Source organism: Danio aesculapii, chromosome 21 (genome assembly GCF_903798145.1).
Source record: "Danio aesculapii chromosome 21, fDanAes4.1, whole genome shotgun sequence".
NCBI classification, from domain to species: Eukaryota; Metazoa; Chordata; class Actinopteri; order Cypriniformes; family Danionidae; genus Danio; species Danio aesculapii.
Genome location: NC_079455.1, coordinates 23,509,259 through 23,529,299, shown reverse-complemented (window position 1 = coordinate 23,529,299; position 20,041 = coordinate 23,509,259). Strand labels below are relative to the sequence as shown.

The window sequence follows — 20,041 nt, the reverse complement described above, 5'->3', positions numbered from 1 at the left end:
AAATAAGGTACAGCTTTTACAATGTTAAAGGAACTATGCTTAAGGTACATTATTTGTACCACCATGTACCCTTTTCCTCGAGAGTGTAGATAGATGATTGCAGCCTTTTTGCTAGATTTTTATGAAAATCTCTAGTTTAAATAAATAAGTATATATAGTTTAATATATATATAAATTATAGTATATATAATTTATCATTATTATTATTATTATTATTATTGTTGTTGTTTTTGTTGTTGTATTATTATCATCATCATCATCCTTTTAATGCATATTAGACCTGAGGAGTCTAGATTTTAAGTTTTATTTAACAATTAACTTTCATATATTTACCCAACATTTATTTAGCAATTGTTTCATCCTATACTGTATTATAATACATTTAAATATGTGCAAATTAGTTGTACATCAATGGGCAATAGCCATGTGAATGCATATATAAACTAATATTTATATAAATGTACATGAATAAGCATCAAAGTCAGTGCTGCTGATGCAGTCTGTCGTGGTCACAATGCTCCCTAGCAACCGCACCTCCTCAAACATCGCGAGACTGCACGAGGACTAAGTTGAAGAAACATGGCGACGTCTAATTTATTGAAGGTAGGAGGTCCTTCAGAGTGATAATGTTTTGCATCGTTTGACTCTCCCGTAATGTTATGACAGTGATCTGACGACCGAGTCACTTTCCGCTTGCAATTAAATCGCTAAACGTGACGCGTTTCTTTGACACGGGATGTTGTCTGTAGCTGATGTTTTTTGCTATTTCAATGTTGATGAATTCAGTCCTCTTTTCTAAGATGTTTCTCCTTCCTGCACAACTAAAAAATCTCACTGCTATACCGAGACTGCAATGTAAAATGTCAATAGATATTTTATTTTCCTATAATTAAAACTGGACATTAGAAATTGATTATTTAATTCAGTCTGCCATACAATAACTGTCAAGTTCATCTGGTGCCCATGGTTTTTAAATAATCTATGAATTAGATAGCCTATATGGATTTATAACTATTCTAAAATGATGTACTATACATTCACACTACTTTCTATTATTCATTTTATTTGCTTGAATGCTTTCCATAAACTAAATGCAGTTAAATGTTTCAAAGGTGTCAGTCACATTATTAAAGAAGTGTTAATTTTTTCTGGTCTTTTCTCAGAATAAAGGCTCCCTGCAGTTTGAAGACAAATGGGATTTGATGCGGCCCATTGTTTTGAAGTTACTCCGTCAGGAGTCAGTTACTAAGCAGCAGTGGTTTGATTTATTTTCGTAAGTTGTCTACAAGAAGTCAGTGAATATATACAAACTATTAGTTTAGATTGTTTAAAATGTACTGTAAGATCTCATATTTTCTCATGAATATGTGTTTGACTTGCAGAGACGTTCATGCTGTGTGTTTATGGGATGATAAAGGTCCAGCAAAAATTCACCAGGCACTGAAAGAAGACATTTTAGATTTTATCAAGCAAGCACAAGCAGTATGTACTATTTAGCAATTCTGCACACATAATAATTGGGTTACATTTATTCTGCTCATGATTTATAGCTTTATGTAATAAGTTGCTAAATCAAGTCATGTGGTGAAACTGTTTGCATTTCGTGAAGAAGAAAAAAATTATATATATATATATATATATATATATATATATATATATATATATATATATATATATATATATATATATATGTATATGTGTGTGTGTATATATATATATATATATATATATATATATATATATATATATATATATATATATATATATATATTATATATATATTTTTAATATATATTTTATATATATATATTTTTTTTAGATATATTTTTATATATATATAAGTTTTTATATATATATATATATATATATATATATATATATATATATATATATATATATATATATATATATATATATATATATATATATATTGTACATACACAGTTGAAGTCAGAATTATTATCCCCCCTGTTTATTTTTTTCTCCAATTTCTGTTTAACGGAGCGAATATTTTTTCAACACATTTCCTAAGCATAATAGTTTTAATACCTAATTTTAAATAACTGATTTCTTTTATCTTTGCCATGATGACAGTAAAAAATATTTTTCTAGATATTTTTCAAGACACTTCTATACAGCTAAAAGTGACATTTAAAGGCTGAACTAGGTTAATTAGGTTAACTAGGCAGGTTAGGGTCATTAGGCAAGTTATTGTATAATGAAAGTTTGTTCTGTAGACTATCGAAAGATAAAATAACTTAAAGGGGATAATAATTTTGACCTTAAAATGCTTTTTAAAAAATATTAAAACTGCTTTTACTCTAGCCGAAATAAAACAAATAAGACTTTTTCCAGAAGAAAAAAATATTATCAGACATACTGTGAAAATTTTCTTGCTCTGTTAAACATCATTTGGGAAATATATATATAAAAAAATTCAAGGGTAGGCTAATAATTCAGACTTTAACTGTGTATATATATTTATAAAAAAAACACAATATCTCATTGACAAATTTTCTTTCTAATATTGTGCAGCTCTAAACAGAAAGACTGCAATACTTTGTTTTTCAGCTATATAGATTGCAATATGAAAACACTTTCACCAGATCACTTGAGTGAGTCCTTAAGACCTGTCCACGTCAAGAACTGTAACAATATTATCGTCCACATAATTGAGTGATGACATTGTTTATATTAAGTGCTAACTCTTATTGGCTGTTAAAGTATTTGTCATTCATTAGATGGAAAAATATTCCTCTGTGTTTTTATCCCTATAATTGTTGTAAGAACAATTTCTTTAATGTCTAAATAGCTGCATTTTTAGCATTGTATGCATTTTTATTGGTGTGAACGAGCCTATATTTTTGTAATCCCAAAGCTTCCATACAGTATGTTTTAATGAATGTTGAGCTTATTCTTGCTCTTTATTTTGGTCAGCGAGTACTCAGTCATCAGGATGACACAGCTTTGCTTAAAGCCTACATTGTGGAGTGGAGGAAGTTCTTCACACAGTGTGATATTCTTCCGAAGCCCTTCTCCAAGTTGGAGATCACCCTGCTGGGCAACCAGGGGAGCAATAAGAAGTCCAACGTTGAAGACAGTATTGTTAGAAAGGTGGAACACTCTCTGTATTTGAACTATATACTTTATTACTGTAACAACAGATGCACAACATGAAATATTTTCTAATCAATTGTTTCCTTTGTTTTAAGCTTATGCTAGACACATGGAATGAGTCAATATTTTGTAATATAAAGAGCCGACTTCAGGATAGTGCCATGAAACTGGTCCATGCTGAGAGATTAGGAGAAGCCTTTGACTCTCAGCTTGTGATCGGCGTGCGGGAGTCATATGGTAAAGCTACCGTAATACCAAAGCACTCGGGTTCTGTCCAGATGGAGCTCTCCTGATAGACACTCTCATCTTTTTGCTCTCTTACAGTGAATTTGTGCTCCAACACCGATGACAAGTTGCAAATCTATAGAGAGAATTTTGAGAAGTCATATCTAGATTCAACAGGGCGCTTCTACAAGACACAAGCACCTTCATATCTGCAGCAGAACGGTGTTCAGAACTATATGAAATATGTGAGTGTGTTTTCAAACTCTGCATTTAATCTTTTTCTATCATTTTTTTTTGTTCACTCTATAATTTTTTTGAACAATTTCTTTGACTAAATTGTAATCCTGACACTACTCTCAGCAAGTTTGTTCTAAAGGTCAACCTGAGAGTTGCATTGGGTTTTAAAGAGTAAAAAAGTTCTAATGTGTTTTTGTTAAACTTAAGCAGCTCATTATGTGTTTTTAGCATCTCAGATGATTTTTATTCAGAGTTAATGTATTACTGCCCATTTGTAGCAGGTAACTTCAAGTTAATAATTTATACATACTTTAATAGAATTAATAGAATTTAATTACATGTGTAAATGAAAAGCTGCAGTTTCCTCCAGAATAAATCCTACAGTTTCATCTAAACAAATTTAAGGAAAATTAATTGGAAGAATTAGTGCATGGACACTACTTTTGCTATTGTACATTACAATCATTTATTTAATTATTAGGAAATATTAATATTTGTGCGTTTATTTATTTTTTACATTGGAATTAATTTAATTCTATCTTTAAATTGTATACTTTCCAAGTTTTGTGTTAATGTACAGAAAGGTCAGTGTACGAACTATTAATATAATTAATTAATTCATTTTCTTTTCGGCTTAGTCCCTTCATTAATTAAGGGTCGCCACAGTGTAATAATCCGCCAGCTTATCCAGCATATTTTTTTATGCAGCTTATACCCTTCCAGCTGCAACCCATCACTGGGAAACACCTATACACTCTCATTCCCACACATACACTACAGACGATTTAGCTTACCCAATTCACCTATATCACATGTCTTTGGACTTGTGAGGGAAACCGGAGCACCCGGAGGAAACCCACACCAACATGGAGAGAACATGCAAACTCCACACAGAAATGCCAACTGAACCAGCCGAGGCTTGGTCTTTGGGCATTTCTGTATGGAATTTGCATGTTCTCTTCGTGGTTGTGTGGGTTTCCTCTGGGTGCTCCGGTTTCCCTCACAAAGACATGCAGTATAGGTGAATTGAATAAACTGAATTGACCATAGTGTATGTGTGTGCATGTGAGAGTGTTTGGGTGTTTCCCAGTACTTGGTTGCAGCTGGAAGGGCATCCTCTGTGTAAAACATATGCTGGATAAGTTGGCAGTTCATTCCGCTGTGGCGACCTGAAGAGCCAAAGGAAAATGAATGAATGAATGAATGAATGAATGAATGAATGAATGAATGAATGAATGAATGAATGAATGAATCCCCTTTGGGGCAATTTGATCTGAGTAATCTTAATAGTGAGTTGAAGTTAATAAATTACTTGTCATAATATAAAATGTTGACCAAATTTTGTTACATCTCAAGATTTATTTTCTTAATGTTATAGCAGTTTTTCCCAGTGGTATCAAAAATGATATACAACATCAGCATTTTTCAAGGTGTTGTACTGAAGTCAGAATTTCCTGTATAGTTTCAACAACAGTTAGTTTAACACATTTTTTGTGTGATAGTAAATCCCAGCACATTTCTGAAATGTCATACTTATTTGTCACAATATTTGAGTTTTGAGTTGTTTATCCCAGCTTTTGATTGACAGGCAGATGGCAAATTAATAGAAGAGGAGAAGCGTGCGCTGCGATATCTGGAAACCAGACGTGAATGTAACTCCGTCCAGGCAGTGAGTGTTCATCTCTCCAAAAATACTCCCAGCAAGGCCTTGTGGTCCCTCATTATTAAATACAGCTCAGCCTGTTGTGTGCATTAGTCTTAATCGCATACTAACGCTGGGTGCTCAGTTTGTGCCTTTTGCATTTATTCAGCTAATGGAGTGTTGTGTGAATGCGCTGGTGACATCGTTCAAAGAGACAATCCTAGCCGAATGTCCAGGAATGATCAAGCGGAATGAGACAGAGAGTGAGTACGGCAGGAGCTCTGGCACCAAAGGCTCAGCAAGTTCAGGTTGGCAACGGGACACAGTTCCTATCTCTATCTTGCCAGCACCTCCCCATCCCACCATCTGTGTGTTTGTGTGCCAAACATCAAGTCCACCAACTGTAAACAAACACAACAGCATGCAACTGTTGTATGGAAGGGGAAGGAAATCCCATGCTTTAGTATGCCTGCATGGGAAATATTTAAATAGAATTTTCATCAATAATACTTAAAGGTCTCGTGAAGTGCTTTGAAATGTTTGTTTTTGTTTGATGTGTGATGTAATTTTAAATTTAACAAATGGCAGGACACAGAATAGCTCATCCCCTTAAAAACAAAAAGTTATTGACTGTTTTTTAATCACAAATCTGCCAGTTAGAGTGGTTGAAATCAAGCGTCGTGTAGAAGGCGGGACATGTCAGATACTATAAAGCAGGGATCACAAAACTTGTTCCTAGAGGGCCGGTGTCCTGCAGATTTTAGCTCCAACCCTAATCAAACACACCTGAAGCTAATCAAGGTCTTACTAGGTATACTTAAAACACCCAGGCAGGTGTGTTGAGGCAAGTTGGAGCTAAACCCTGCAGGGCACCGGACCTCCAGGAACGAAATAGGTGACCCCTGCTATAAAGCATTCGAAACAAAGGGAAGCACATAGAGTAGCTGCTGCCTTTTCAAAAACAGCCAATTATGTTTTGTTTTTATCACAGCTCTGCCGGTTAGAATGGTTGAGATCAAGCGTCTTGAAGGGGTGGGACATGTCAGATGCTAGACAGCATTTGATTGGTACATTTGATAAGAAAATTAAGTATGAGATGTCAAAAAAAAAAATTGAAAACATTGATTCATTTTGGTGAAAGTGACAAACCGCAAGCTTTAGATGTTTAGATCTTCGAAATGCGAATTTTGTCACTGTTTTGCAGCATGCTAGCTTATAGATATCCTTAAGACATACTGACAACTTACTGATACTAACATCTAAAAAACTTAATTATGATTTCACAGGGGTTCAAAGTGGTAGTATGCCCCAAAATGAAAATTTACTCACCTCAAGTTCTGCCTATCTGATGAACACAAAAGAAGATATTATGAAAAATGTTTGAAACTAAAGTTTTTGGTCTCAATTGAGGTTCATGTCATTTTCTTTCATAGGGGACCAGCAATTTTTTGGTTACCAACCTTCTTCAACATACAGAATTGTTCAAAATAATAGCAGTACAACGTGACTGACCAGAATAATCCAGGTTTTTATATATTTTTTATTGATACATGGCAAGCAAGTTACCAGTAGGTGCAGTAGATTCTCAGAAAACAAACAAGACCCATTCTGGTTAGTCACATTGTACTGCTATTATTTTGAACAATACTGTATCTTCTTTTGTGTTCAGTATCAAAAATAAACTAAAGTAAATATAAATTTTTATTTGAACTATATCATTACTTAACACTAATTTGGCACTAGAGCTCCTTATACATGTTCACAGTTTCGCTATTTTTTATGTTATTAAAGTGTGTTTGTTCTGCTATTGTTGTGTTTTTGTAGAGTTGCACCTTATGTTTTCACTGATGGACAAAGTGCCCAGTGGGATTGAGCCAATGCTGAAGAACCTGGAGGATCATATCATGAGTGCAGGACTGGCTGATATGGTGGCCTCAGCTGAGACCATTACCACAGTGAGTAGCTGCTTTTCTTTACCTGGCAGACGCATCGCTGGTACTGAACTGTACAGTTGTCAGTAGAGAAGTCCTTGAATTATCTAGAAACTTATTCATTTTTATTATTCCTTGATGGTATTTAGATGATAATTTGAATGCAACTTGTGTTTTTATTTTTCAGGACTCTGAAAAATATGTAGAGCAGCTCCTAACATTATTTAACCGCTTTAGTAAATTAGTCAAGGAAGCATTTCAAGATGACCCACGTTTCCTAACAGCCAGGGATAAAGTAAGTCTCAAGAAGATTTTTCATAAATCCAAACATTTACTGTATATTTATATAAAGTTAAATATCAGATCATTTTATTATCTGTGGAAACAATTACGGGACAACTTGGAAATTCTCAGTTACTGTATTTACTATTTCAAGATATTGTGTGTGTTTGAGTAAAGTATAACTTTTGTTTTGTTTTCCAAAATGACAGCTGCTAAAATAAACAAAAACCAAGATTTAAATCAACATTCCGAAAAAAAAAGAAAGAAAGAAAAATAAAGCTAAATAACACTGTTTTTACTTGAAATCTGTAATAAATGTAAAATGTTTTATTCAAAAATGTCATTCATTCATTCATTCATTTTCTTTTCGGCTTAGTCCCTGTATTAATCAGGGGTCGCCACAGTGGAATGAACCGCCAACTTATCCAGCATATGTTTTACTCAGGGGATGCCCTTCCAGCTGCAACCCATAACTAGGAAACATCCATACACACTCATTCACACACATACACTACGGACAATTTAGCTTACCCAATTCACCTGTACCGCATGTCTTTGGGCTTGTGGGGAAAACCGGAGCACCCGGAGGAAACCCATGCGAACACGGGGAGAACATGCAAACTCCACACAGAAATGCCAACTGAGCACAACCAGCGACCTTCTTGCTGTGAGGCGAACGTGCTACCCACTGCGCCACCGGGCAGTCCGTTATCAGAAATTTTTGAATAAAACATTTTACATTTTAACTTCTTAACCCACTATTACATTTTACTCAACCCCATATGAATACATCCAATAACTGAGAATTTCCCAGTGGTCTCAATGTTTTCCTACAGAATGTCATTTTTTTCTTATGTTTAAAAGTGAAAATTTTGTTTTTGATTTTCATTCTTGTTTTATTACTTCACATGCGTATTTACACAGGCTTACAAAGCAGTTGTGAATGATGCCACAATATTTAAACTAGAGCTTCCGCTAAAACAGAAAGGGTAAGACATCTTCACATATTCATGCACATGTTGGAATGTCATTTTACACATATTCCCATAATCCATCATCATTGTAATGAATTATAATTATTGAACTATTAGTTTTAATCCTGCAAGATGTGTCTACTTCAAAGACATGACAAATGAGTTTAATTCCAGAATGAGAGATTATTTATTGTAAATTACCTGTGCATCACTTAAAAGTATTCAGCAGCAGTGTCTCTGCTAATTGAACTGCTTCAAGAACAGTACTATTGTTACTATTTTGCGATTAAGAAATTTCATGTCACTTTTCTTCTAGATCTTCTAAATCATTTTATTAATAAAGTCACATCAATGTGTTGATGAAAAGCTGCTATGTGCATTAGGGCTGTGTAATTAAACAAAATTCAATTTCTAATTAAATTTCTTCAACAATTATGAAAATACAATAATTGAGAAATTCTTTTTTTGTGCCATATCAATCATTCATTTTCTCCTCGGCTTAGTACTTTTATTAATCTGTGGCTGCCACAGCGGAATGAACCACCAACTTATCCAGGATGTTTTACGCAGCGGATACCCTTCCAGCTGCAATCCATCACTGGGAAACACACATACACTATGGTCAAATTAGCTTTCCCAATTCACCTATAGCACGTCTTTGGACTTGTGGGGGAAACCCACGCGAACGCGGGGAGAACATGCAAACTGCACACTGACCCAGCCAAGGCTCGAACCAGCGACCTTCTTGCTGTGAGGCGACTGTGCTACTTACTGTGCCACCGTGACGCTGTTTGTGCCATATCTCACTTTCTTTCCAACAGTCCACATTCATTCCAAATTTGTTCCTCTGTGAAGCCCAATTTCACATGGAAATCGATAAAATAATGTAACTTGGCTTTTGCAGACTGTTAAGTGTGCTACTTAGTGTTTAATCATCTAAAAAAAGAAATAAATGAACATAAATATTTGAAATGACAATGCATGTGGGGGTGACACGGTGGCTTAGTGGTTAGCACTTACTCACAGCAAGAAGGTCCCTGGTTTGAGTCCCGGCTGGGCCAGCCGGCATTTCTATGTGGAGTTTGCATGTTCTCCCCGTGTTCGTGTGGGTTAGCTCTGGGTGCTTCGGTTTCCCCCAAAGTCCAAAGACATGCGCTGTAGGTGAACTGGTTAAACTAAATTGATCGTTGTATAAGAGTGTGTGTGTGTGAATGTGAGTGTATGGATGTTTCCCAGTACTGGGTTGAGGCTGGAAGAGCATCTGCTGTGTAAAACATATGCCGGAATAGTTGGCGGTTTATTCCACTGTGGCGACCCCTGATAAATAAGGAGCTAATCCAAAGGAAAATGAATGAATAATGCATGTGTGAGATTATTTTTGAACATGTGCCTCTTAAAGTGACAGTGGCAAATATTCCTGTCACAGACTGTGCTTATTATTAATCAAACAACAAAAGACAAGTCACTCACTGCTCTTGATTGAAGGATGGATTTTTGTGGGTTTAATAAGAAACAAATCAAATTTTTACAGTGACGCCTATGCTTAAAGCACAGTTTGTTTCATTTGTATAATTTTATTCTGTTGGATTTTTATGGACATTATACTTGTTTGTTAGTTTGTTTTTTTACTCTGTTTTAGTTACTCATTCGTCTGTGGTATTTATATATATATATATATATATATATATATATATATATATATATATATATATATATATATATATATATATATATATATATATATATATATATATATATATATATATTTTTTTTTTTTTAACTATTTTTCTATCTGTTTAATTATTCATTGAAATCACATCTGTTTTGGTCATATGTATGGTGGCCAAGAGAGATTAATTTAAGAAAGCACATGCAATTACAAAAAACACCAGCAAATAAAGAAACGATCTTTATCAGTTTTACAGCACATGTGTTGCAAATTCTCACAACACTAACAACTGAAGTAACGCGCTGCGAATTGGTCACAACACAAACAACTGAAGAAACGCACTGCAAATTGGTCACAACACTTGCAAATATCCATGTAACACAACGGAAATGTTTCAAAGGGACCCATGACTGACCCTGCTGTGATATGGATGTGTTATTATGTCGTGTGATTAGGATAATAAAATAAATGAAAAACAACTCGCCTTCCAAAGACCACCAATCACTTCCCTGAGCAACAGTCCCGGCATAATAATACATCCATGTCTCAGTTGTTTGTGTTGTGACCAATTTGCTGCGCGTTTCTTCAGTTGTTTGTGTTGTGACTAATTTGCTGCGCGTTTCTTCAGTTGTTTGTGTTGTGACTAATTTGCTGCGCGTTTCTTCAGTTGTTTGTGTTGTGACCAATTTGCTGCGCGTTTCTTCAGTTGTTTGTGTTGTGAGAATTTGCAGCATGGTACTGTCAAATTGATGAAATTGTTTTTTAATTTGCTGGTGTTTTTTGTAATTCCATGTGCTTTCTTAAATTGCAGCGTGTTAGGCTCTCTCAGCCACCATACACACTGTATGGCCTTCTCATAATATATTTTAAATAATTGTGATTACAATATTAACCAAAATAGACATGATTATGATTTTTCCCATAACTGAGCAGCCCTTGTTTTGGTCATATGTCCTAATATTTTGGAATAATTGTTATAACAATATTAACCAAAATAGTCATGATTATTGAAGTCCACTTCTACATTTTTTTACAGTAAAAAAACTTCAATACACCATTTACTGACCTCTGATTAATCGTTACCATCAATAATACATAAAATATATGGGTAAGACTTTACAATATGGTTCCATTAGTTACTGTTAATACCTTTAACAATTATTGAACAGTACATTTATTACAGTGTTTATTCACCTTTGTTAACATTAATAAACATTAATTAATAATACAGTTGTTCGTTGTTAGTTCTTGTTAATCACGGTGCATTATCTAATGGTAAAAAACACAACTTTGGATTTTAATAATGCATTAGTAAGTGTAGAATTCAACATTGCTGCTGTATATGTATTGCTCATCCTTAGTTCATGTTAGAAAACATATTAACTAGTGCAGTCTGTTTGTAAAGTGTAACCTATACTAATTGATCTTTTTTGATAATATGTTTACTGTGGATTTGGTTTATATTTGCAGTGTGGGTCTGAAAACACAACCAGAGTCTAAATGCCCAGAGCTGCTTGCCAACTACTGTGATATGCTGCTTCGAAAGACACCACTGAGCAAAAAACTCACCTCAGAGGAAATAGAGGCCAAGCTGAAGGAAGTGGTGAGTGGGTGGGTGGAGGAACCAACTAATAGTTTCATTTCAGTAGCTGTATTATTGCTCCCGACTTATGCTTCTAATTGTAAAATCAGTCGCAATGTTTCAATCACTTTTTTTCAGCTGTTGGTTCTAAAATATGTTCAGAACAAAGATGTTTTCATGAGGTACCACAAAGCGCACTTGACCCGCAGGCTCATTCTTGACATTTCTGCAGACAGTGAGATCGAAGAGAACATGGTGGAGTGGCTCAGGGTAAGAGACGCGAAATGATGATGGATGAAAAGCTTTTCCAGAACCTCTTTAATTATCTTTTGTGTGTGTTCAGGAGGTTGGTATGCCCGCAGATTACGTGAACAAACTGGCCAGAATGTTCCAGGACATCAAAGTATCAGAAGACTTAAATCAATCCTTCAAAGAAATGCACAAACACAACAAACTTGCATTACCAGGTAAGATATGCCAGTCCTGGGAAGCTTTAGAGTTGTTTTGTTGTATGTTTGGATTCACTGATATTTGGGTTGTTGACGTTGCATTTCCACTCTCACACATGACAAAAATGAAAATTATTAGTATTATCATCATTTAAAATTCAAATAAGTTATTAAACATTTCTTTGTCTTACATGGACCTCTTGTTAGTAGAGTTGTCAAAAGTATCGAGTTTGGTTCCAATCGGTACTGGCATTTTAAAAACGCCCACATTTGCAAATATTTGAGCACTGTTGAGCATGTTCTTAAACACAGCTCTTTGGCCATTGTGGTTAACTGAAATGACTGCGATTGGCCTTGAAGGTTCATCATTCTTCACTCCTGTTCACCAAGTGCTAATACATATACACTGATGGATCGACTGATCTTTTTCAAAGTTGAAGTTCAGTTTAGCTCAGTTCAGTGTTGTTTAATTTTCACTGCTGAAAGTCCAAACACTGAAGAGCAAATTCATCGATGGGCAGCTCCATAAGTTCCAAACCAAGCAAGCCAGTGGTGACGGTAGCAAGGAACAACTTCACCAATCAATGAAAGAAAAGGAAAAAACCTTGAGAGAAATCAGGCTCTGTTGGGCACGACCTAAGATTCTTGTGCAGAGCAGCAGTCTAGTTGCTGGTGGCTGGAGAATGCTGGACATCCATCGTGGAGAAGCTGCAGGTGTACGTAGGTCACTAGCGGGTGTTCAGGCTGGCCCGAGGGATCAATGCAGAGACTTGTCTGTTACTGGGGTCTTTCAGTAATCAGTCTCATGCTCTTCATTCCTCCATGACCACCACAGCATCTGTTCAGGATACAGCCTGGTCCAGGATTATGGAGACCTCGGGATGAGAAAAGAAAACAGACTAAGGAGTCGATTTCACCGAACTTTACGAACATCCGTGAGTGTTTTACACACTGGTTATGCATGACTGCGTGCCTCACGTTTTAACTGCCTGCTGCACTTGCTGTTGAAAAAAACTCAACTCTGAGCAGAAAAAGCACGTCTATTTCATTCCCCAGTCAAATAAAAGCAGAGGCAGGGTTTCCATTAAGGTGACTGCAGTGTTTTTGTTGTCAAGACAACTACGGAGACTTTTAAAGATGGATGAGAGACTAGTGGTTGCTGTTTTGAGTTATCCACAGCCGTATGACTCACAAATCTTGAATTTTACAATATTATTAAATATTAAAATTATACCAATGTCAACAGCAACATTGCCTAAAAAGAGCACCGTGTTTTGTTTTTTCATGTCAACAAAAAAGGCAGTGTGGTGCACCTCGCATTTTTAGAACGGAATAGCGCGTACGGTGTGATCAGCCCCTGACATAAGCATAGATGCTGTTCAAATTATAATGTCTCTTGGAAAGTGTTCCCGAAATACATTATGATTTGAATGGCATCTACACTTATGTTTCTTTTTTTTTTTCTTTTTTTTTCTTATATTTTTCATTTCTTTAAGAACGTGCTCAACAGCACTTAAATGTTGGCGGGAAATGGGCGTTTTTAAAATTGATACTGAACTCTATACTTTTGACAAAACTACTTGTTTTAAAAATTGCTGTGTTAATACATTTTTAGAGCCAAACCTCAAAACTGACCTATGGTGTGAGTTGAGTTCTTGAGCATACTTCAGTAAATGACAAGTCTTACAAATTAAAAAAAAATCTAAAACCATTAACAAATACCTCAGGCCTAATTTTACAAGTTGCTATTTTTCATCCACCTTTTTCTGAAAACATAGGAACTTAAAACATTTTGTCACTGAAAACCATGTTTTACTCTACTGTATTTGTGCATTTTAAATCACTCAATTCCACAGAAAGTTTTATTAATTAAAGGACCCCATTCGAGATCATGTGACTGAAGCACCCTGTAAACCCCATGACTTAAACCTGTAATGTTTTTGTATCAGAATTTTCTCATACTTAACTTCTTTGAAACTACTCTATAATTTTCTATAGTTTTGTTGTCATTTGGTGTGACACTTCTGTTTATTGAAAATGTCCATGTCTGACAAGTCAGTAAAAATCATATTTTAATATAAATAAATAGCATTATATAAAGATAAGTGTCCAACAATTAAGATAAATCACTCTATTTGTATAATATTAAGAGTTGTTTTTAATTTTTGCTATGTCACACCATAGGACGTTTTTTGGGTTTAGTTCAGTAAACATGAAAAAACAAACAAACATAATATTAAAAATATTGTATTAATAATATAATAACAGTAACATAATATAAATAATAATGAAAGAAATGGTAAAGTTAGGGACCCCGCATATTTTCTCAAACATCAGATTTTAAACTACACAAATATATCTATTTTTTCTTTAAAAGTGATGTTTTACAAATGATGTTTTACTTCCTGTTTATCAACTACCCATTTATGTGTTGATGCTACAGCTGACTCGGTCAATATAAAGATCTTGAATGCAGGAGCGTGGTCTCGAAGTTCAGAGAAAGTGTTTGTGTCGCTGCCCACCGAACTAGAAGATCTCATTCCTGAGGTGGAGGAGTTTTACAAGAAAAATCACAGTGGCAGAAAATTACACTGGCACCATCTGATGTCCAATGGCATTGTAAGTGGCAGCTTCAGACCTTTGTATAACGATATGCTCTATTTCCTGTGAAAATGCGAAAAACACAAGGCAAGCCTCTTCCCGTGAGACTGATTTGCTGTTGGTCCGCTTTGTACTGTCACCATTAAAAAGCCTGGAATTTGAAGCTGTCTCTGAACTGTGCTGCTGGGTCATTCTGTGGGAATGTCAGACACATTTCAGAAGCTTCCCCAATCCTCATCAAGTTTAGGATTTTTAATGTTTTTTTTTCTGTAGAAAAATGAGCCTAAATAATGGTGAATGCCAAACTAATAAATGCCGAAAATGCAGATTTAATCAACTACTTTGTCAAAATAACAATTTTCATCTACAAGTTGGAACCATGCCACATGGTGATAAATATGATTTAAGAAAGATGTCAATGTTTTAAAGCGTTTATTTTTAAAGCATTTTTCTATTTAGTTCTTATTTTCACAGTTTGGATTTCTGTAACTCATAAAATATTGAGATATCTTAATGCCTTTTTAAAATTTTGGTTGTTAACCAGATTTTCTTTTTTATATGCACATTTTAGGCCCCTATATTGTTCAATTCCATATAGTTTCAGTACACATGTTCAGTGGTCATATTATCTTTGGAAATAAACCATGTAGAGCCATCAAAATGTTATGGTTAGAAATGCAATCTAAATGGATATTTAGATCAGTTAAATACTACTTGAACTGCATACATGCAATAATTGCATTTTATAATGATCTTTATTGGCATAGGATGAAACCAAGATATCTAAAAGCAACAGAATTTCCTAATAGATTCATCCCTTTGTAACAAATTGACTCGTGCTGCCATCCTTTCCAAGTTGAAATTTGTTATTTTGGTTTAATACAGTACGCTTTAAATAAATTCTTGCTTTTTTTTCTTATTTTTTTTTATTCATTTTTTTTGTTGTTGAATAAAATTAACTTTTTTAGACATCTCACCCTACATCAATCAACCTGACTAAAAACATTAAGTTTAAGTTTAAGTATTAAGTTAAACCTAAAAAATGTAATGTAGTGTGCATTTAAATCATTTATGGCCATACACCCAAAGCACTTCACAATCAATGGGGGGGGGGGGGGGGGGGGGGGGTCTCTCCACGCCACCACCAGTGTGCAGCATCCACTTGGATGAAGGCCACAGGACAACGGCGCCAGTACGCTCGCCATACACCAGTTATTGGTGGAGTGGAGAGACAGTGATACAGTTAATTCTGTGAATGGGGATTATTGGGAGGCCATGATCGGTAATGGCCTATGCAGTGAATTTGGCCAGGACACTGGGCTTACACCCCTACTCTTTACAAGAAGTGCTGTGGGATTTTTAGTGACCACAGAGAGTCAGGACCTCGGCTTAAAGCCTCATCCAAAAAATGGCGCTCACTAACAGTATAGTGTCCGCTTCACTATACTGGGGCATTAGGACTGACACAGATCACAGGATGAGCGGCCCCTGCTGGCCTCACTAACCTCACTTCTAAAGCAACTTAGTTTTCCCATGTGGTCTCCCATCCAGGTACTGACCAGGCTCAGCCCAGCTTAGCTTTAGTGAGTAACTGGTCCTGGGCTGCAGGTTGATATGGATATGGCATGTAGTTGATTAACCTGATTACCTTATTAAAATAAGTTAAAGCAACATACTGTAAAAATATTTGTTGTCTTGACTTTTTGTCATTACGGTTTTACAGTGTACTTCACAGTCGTTGTACATTGCTAGCATGTTTTAATCCTGTGACATGAAAATGAATGTTGTAATGTTGTCATTCACCTCCTTGCCACACAGCTACAGTTTTTTTAAATACACAACACTCTCATTGAAAAAAACGGTAAAAATATGCTGGGTTTAAAAAGGAAAAAAATGCTTTGCTGGACTCACGGTCTTAGTCTTTGAAATGTCAGGTTTCTTGCAACACCGGATTTGGAGATTACGTCTCGGCTTTGACATTTCAGAAGGTCTGTCGTGTCAAGGAAACAGGTCAAGTCTGGTCTCATCTCCTCTATCCATAGATCACGTTTAAGAATGAAGTTGGCCAGTATGATTTAGAAGTCACAACGTTCCAGTTAGCGGTGCTGTTTGCCTGGAACCAAAGGCCAAGAGAAAGGATCAGCTTTGAGAATCTGAAACTAGCAACAGAACTTCCAGACGCTGAGCTACGCCGGACACTTTGGGTAACGGAATCTTTATTTAGTTTTTTTTCAACAATTTGTATTTTGTACAGCTATAAGAAGAGCATGCTCTTCTCATAACTTAAAATGAATATATGATATAAAATGAATATATCTGATATGATACTGACTTTTGGTAACTACCTGACCCCTTTGTTGTTTTTGCTGTTGTTGTTGTTTTTACATGTGTAGTCTCTTGTAGCTTTCCCCAAACTAAAGCGTCAGGTGCTGTCCTATGAACCTGTAGTGGGCTCTCCTAAGGATTTTGCTGAAGGCACTGTATTTTACATCAATCAAGAGTTTTCTTTAATGTAAGCACACTCATCACTGGGTACATTTGATCATGAATGATGAAAATTTTGAAATAATATTTTGATACTATGCATGTTAATGAGGGATGAACAATTTATTGGCGGCCATATCGACATTTGTTTGAAAAAAATGCTGTGTAATCATTAAATGCCCGGAAGGAAAATTAGGTTGATTTATTAAAGCTGTTAAATTATGGATTATTTCCGGCTTTTGATATACTACATATAAATGCAGCTTGCAATGAGGGTTTAGATTTTTGCATTCCATATAAAGATAAACACTTTAGAATAGTTAATACTTAAAGTTAAACAATATGTTGGCAGTGTGGGAGTTTTGTACCTTGGCAAAAAGAAATATCTAGATATATAGGTTGTCTTGCAGCTAGGTTTTTAAAATGAATTCAGTTGTCCACTGTATTTGCTTGCCTATTATTTTTGGAATCAGGTCATATCAGTCGTATCAGTATTTATCGGCTTCCAAATATTAAGAGTTATCAGTTAACAATATTTACCAAAATTTGTGCAAAATGTATGCATCACTAAAATTAATTAAAGTTACAGTTCACTCCAAAATTTTAATTCTGTTATCATTTACTGATAGTCCACTTTTCACAAAAAAAAAAAAAAGTTTCAAGTTTTTCTGATGTACATAAAAGAAGATATTTAGAAAAAGAAATCAATACCAGTAGTAGCCATTGACTTCTGTAGTTTTTTGTTTACCCAATATGGATGTGTCACAATCAGCAGCGATCTTGCAGTCGCAGATCGCTGGAGAACTACAAATCCCATCATGCACCTCACACACACACACCAGTTCCAGTTCTCACTCACACACAGCTGGAAGCTCATCATAGACTGATTACCAGGACGATAAATACACCTCACATTCATACACACCGTGCAGAGTCTTGTTCACCTGTAACATTTCTAAGCAGTTTCCCTGCCTTGTCCTTCCGTGGTTGTTGATCTCTGCTTTGTTCATTGATTTATGTTGTTTTACAGCCTGTACCGTCCATTCGCCTGCTTTGCTGACTACGCTTTTGGATTACCCACATGTTACTGTTTGTTCCTGTTTGACCATTGCCAGCCTGACTTTTGGACCCTAAACTCAATTGTTCTATAACTTCTATGTTACAGGAAGTCAGTGGCTACTACTATCAAACATTTTTTTAAATATGCGCTTTTGTGTTTCTTGGAAAAAGAAAAAAATGAACTGATACAGGTTTAGAGCCATGTGAGGAAGAGAAAGTTTTCATTTTTGGGTGAACTGTCCATTGAATAATATGCATAAAGTGTATTAGTTCGGTATGTACGTTCATTTCATTTTATTAACAGTTTGAACCTTTGGCTTCAGTATGATTCAGGATTCTTTGATGAAAAGAATCACATTTATTTGAAACATAATGAAAAGCATAACTTTTGATCAACTTAATGAAACCTTGTTGAAAAATAATTAAATAAAATTATCCATAAAAAAGATTTGATGACCACAAACCTTTAAACAGTATTGTACATACAGCACATCTACCATACTATTTTATTATAGTACACTCCAACGTATTTCAGTTGAGTGAAATGTTCTTTCTGCACAGAAAAAACTCCAAAGTCCAAAAAAGAGGGAAGATCAATTTGATTGGTCGATTACAACTCACCACAGAGAGAATGCGGGAAGAAGAAAACGAAGGCATAGTTCAACTTAGGATATTACGCACACAGGTATTGAAATGATTGAACTCTATTTGAACCTATATACTGGGAATAAACTCAAACATAAATATAAGATGACACATAAATAATGATTCTGTGATCTTGGGATGCTTTCAAACATTTTTGAAGGAGTTGACATGTTTTCTAGTCACTCGTTGGCTGCTTTTTCCTTTACCATCTGGAGAACTCAGCCAGAACATTTCTTTATGAATATGTTATTTTTGTAAAGACTTGCATATTTACTCTGTACTCTCGTCTTTACTCTGTACAGGAAGCTATCATTCAGATCATGAAGATGAGGAAGAGGATCAGCAATGCGCAGCTTCAGACAGAGCTGGTGGAGATCCTAAAGAACATGTTTTTGCCCCAAAAAAAGATGATCAAGGAGCAGATCGAGTGGCTGATAGAACACAAGTACATCAAACGGGACGAGATAGACATTAACACATTTCTCTACATGGCGTAGCCGACCTCTCCCAGTGCAATCTGGGACATTTTTTAGACACTAGCTCTCCTTTGGAGGAGTCCATATCTGACATCAGCTCACTGCACCAGCCTGGCCTGCTGGGTGGCAGACTAGATTTATCTCAACACACATCACGCTGAGAAATCACCGACAAATCCCTGCCTTACAAATCTATGAGATAAATAAAAACGAACTTTGGTAGAAATAGAGGAGTGAAAGTGGGCAGGATTCTGTGTGGCTAATTTATATGCATGTCAGCAGCTTAAATGCATCTTTTAATTATGTTTTATGACCTTTCCACGCCAACTCACTAGGTGGAAATGTTACTTTATGTCCTAAAAAAGCCATCAAGCTGTGTTCATTTTGAGCTTACAGCTATCTTAGATCTAAACATCCAGAGTCAAACAACATGTTGCAGGGTTTCTGCAGTTTTTAAAAAAGTCGTAAACTATTTAAAAGGCTTAAAAATGTGTTAAATGAGAGCAGGAAGTTTTAAATTCATGATGTCAAGGTGGTAAATGGTGCATTCAAATATGCATATACTGTATATGGAGGAAAAAAATAAGAGACTTGAACATTCTCAGTTTGAGTATAAATGTACTATTTTTCTAGAAATGTCTGATAACATTTAATCCAAATTTCTAATT

General features: G+C 35.3%; 1 protein-coding gene across 1 annotated transcript; it reads left to right on the top strand.

The window, feature by feature from the left end:
* Positions 1–574: 574 nt before the first annotated feature.
* cul5b (cullin 5b) lies at positions 575–19,611 on the top strand. Its single transcript, XM_056446274.1, has 19 exons — positions 575–603; positions 1,164–1,273; positions 1,383–1,482; positions 2,938–3,114; positions 3,213–3,354; positions 3,442–3,587; positions 5,168–5,248; positions 5,391–5,529; positions 7,046–7,176; positions 7,340–7,447; positions 8,359–8,423; positions 11,548–11,680; positions 11,798–11,929; positions 12,003–12,126; positions 14,552–14,727; positions 16,752–16,913; positions 17,103–17,221; positions 18,814–18,937; positions 19,200–19,611. Exons 1-19 carry the CDS (start codon positions 580–582, stop codon positions 19,392–19,394), a joined length of 2,388 nt encoding a protein of 795 aa, XP_056302249.1. The 5' UTR covers positions 575–579; the 3' UTR covers positions 19,395–19,611.
* The last annotated feature ends 430 nt before the right edge of the window (positions 19,612–20,041 follow it).

Bases quoted from the DNA above. Each gene is read 5' to 3' on its own strand.
- cul5b (XM_056446274.1), top strand. From the start codon at position 580: ATGGCGACGTCTAATTTATTGAAG. The intron at 5,249-5,390 runs GTGAGTGTTCAT...GCATTTATTCAG, and splicing joins AATGTAACTCCGTCCAGGCA to CTAATGGAGTGTTGTGTGAA. The intron at 11,681-11,797 runs GTGAGTGGGTGG...ACTTTTTTTCAG, and splicing joins AGGCCAAGCTGAAGGAAGTG to CTGTTGGTTCTAAAATATGT.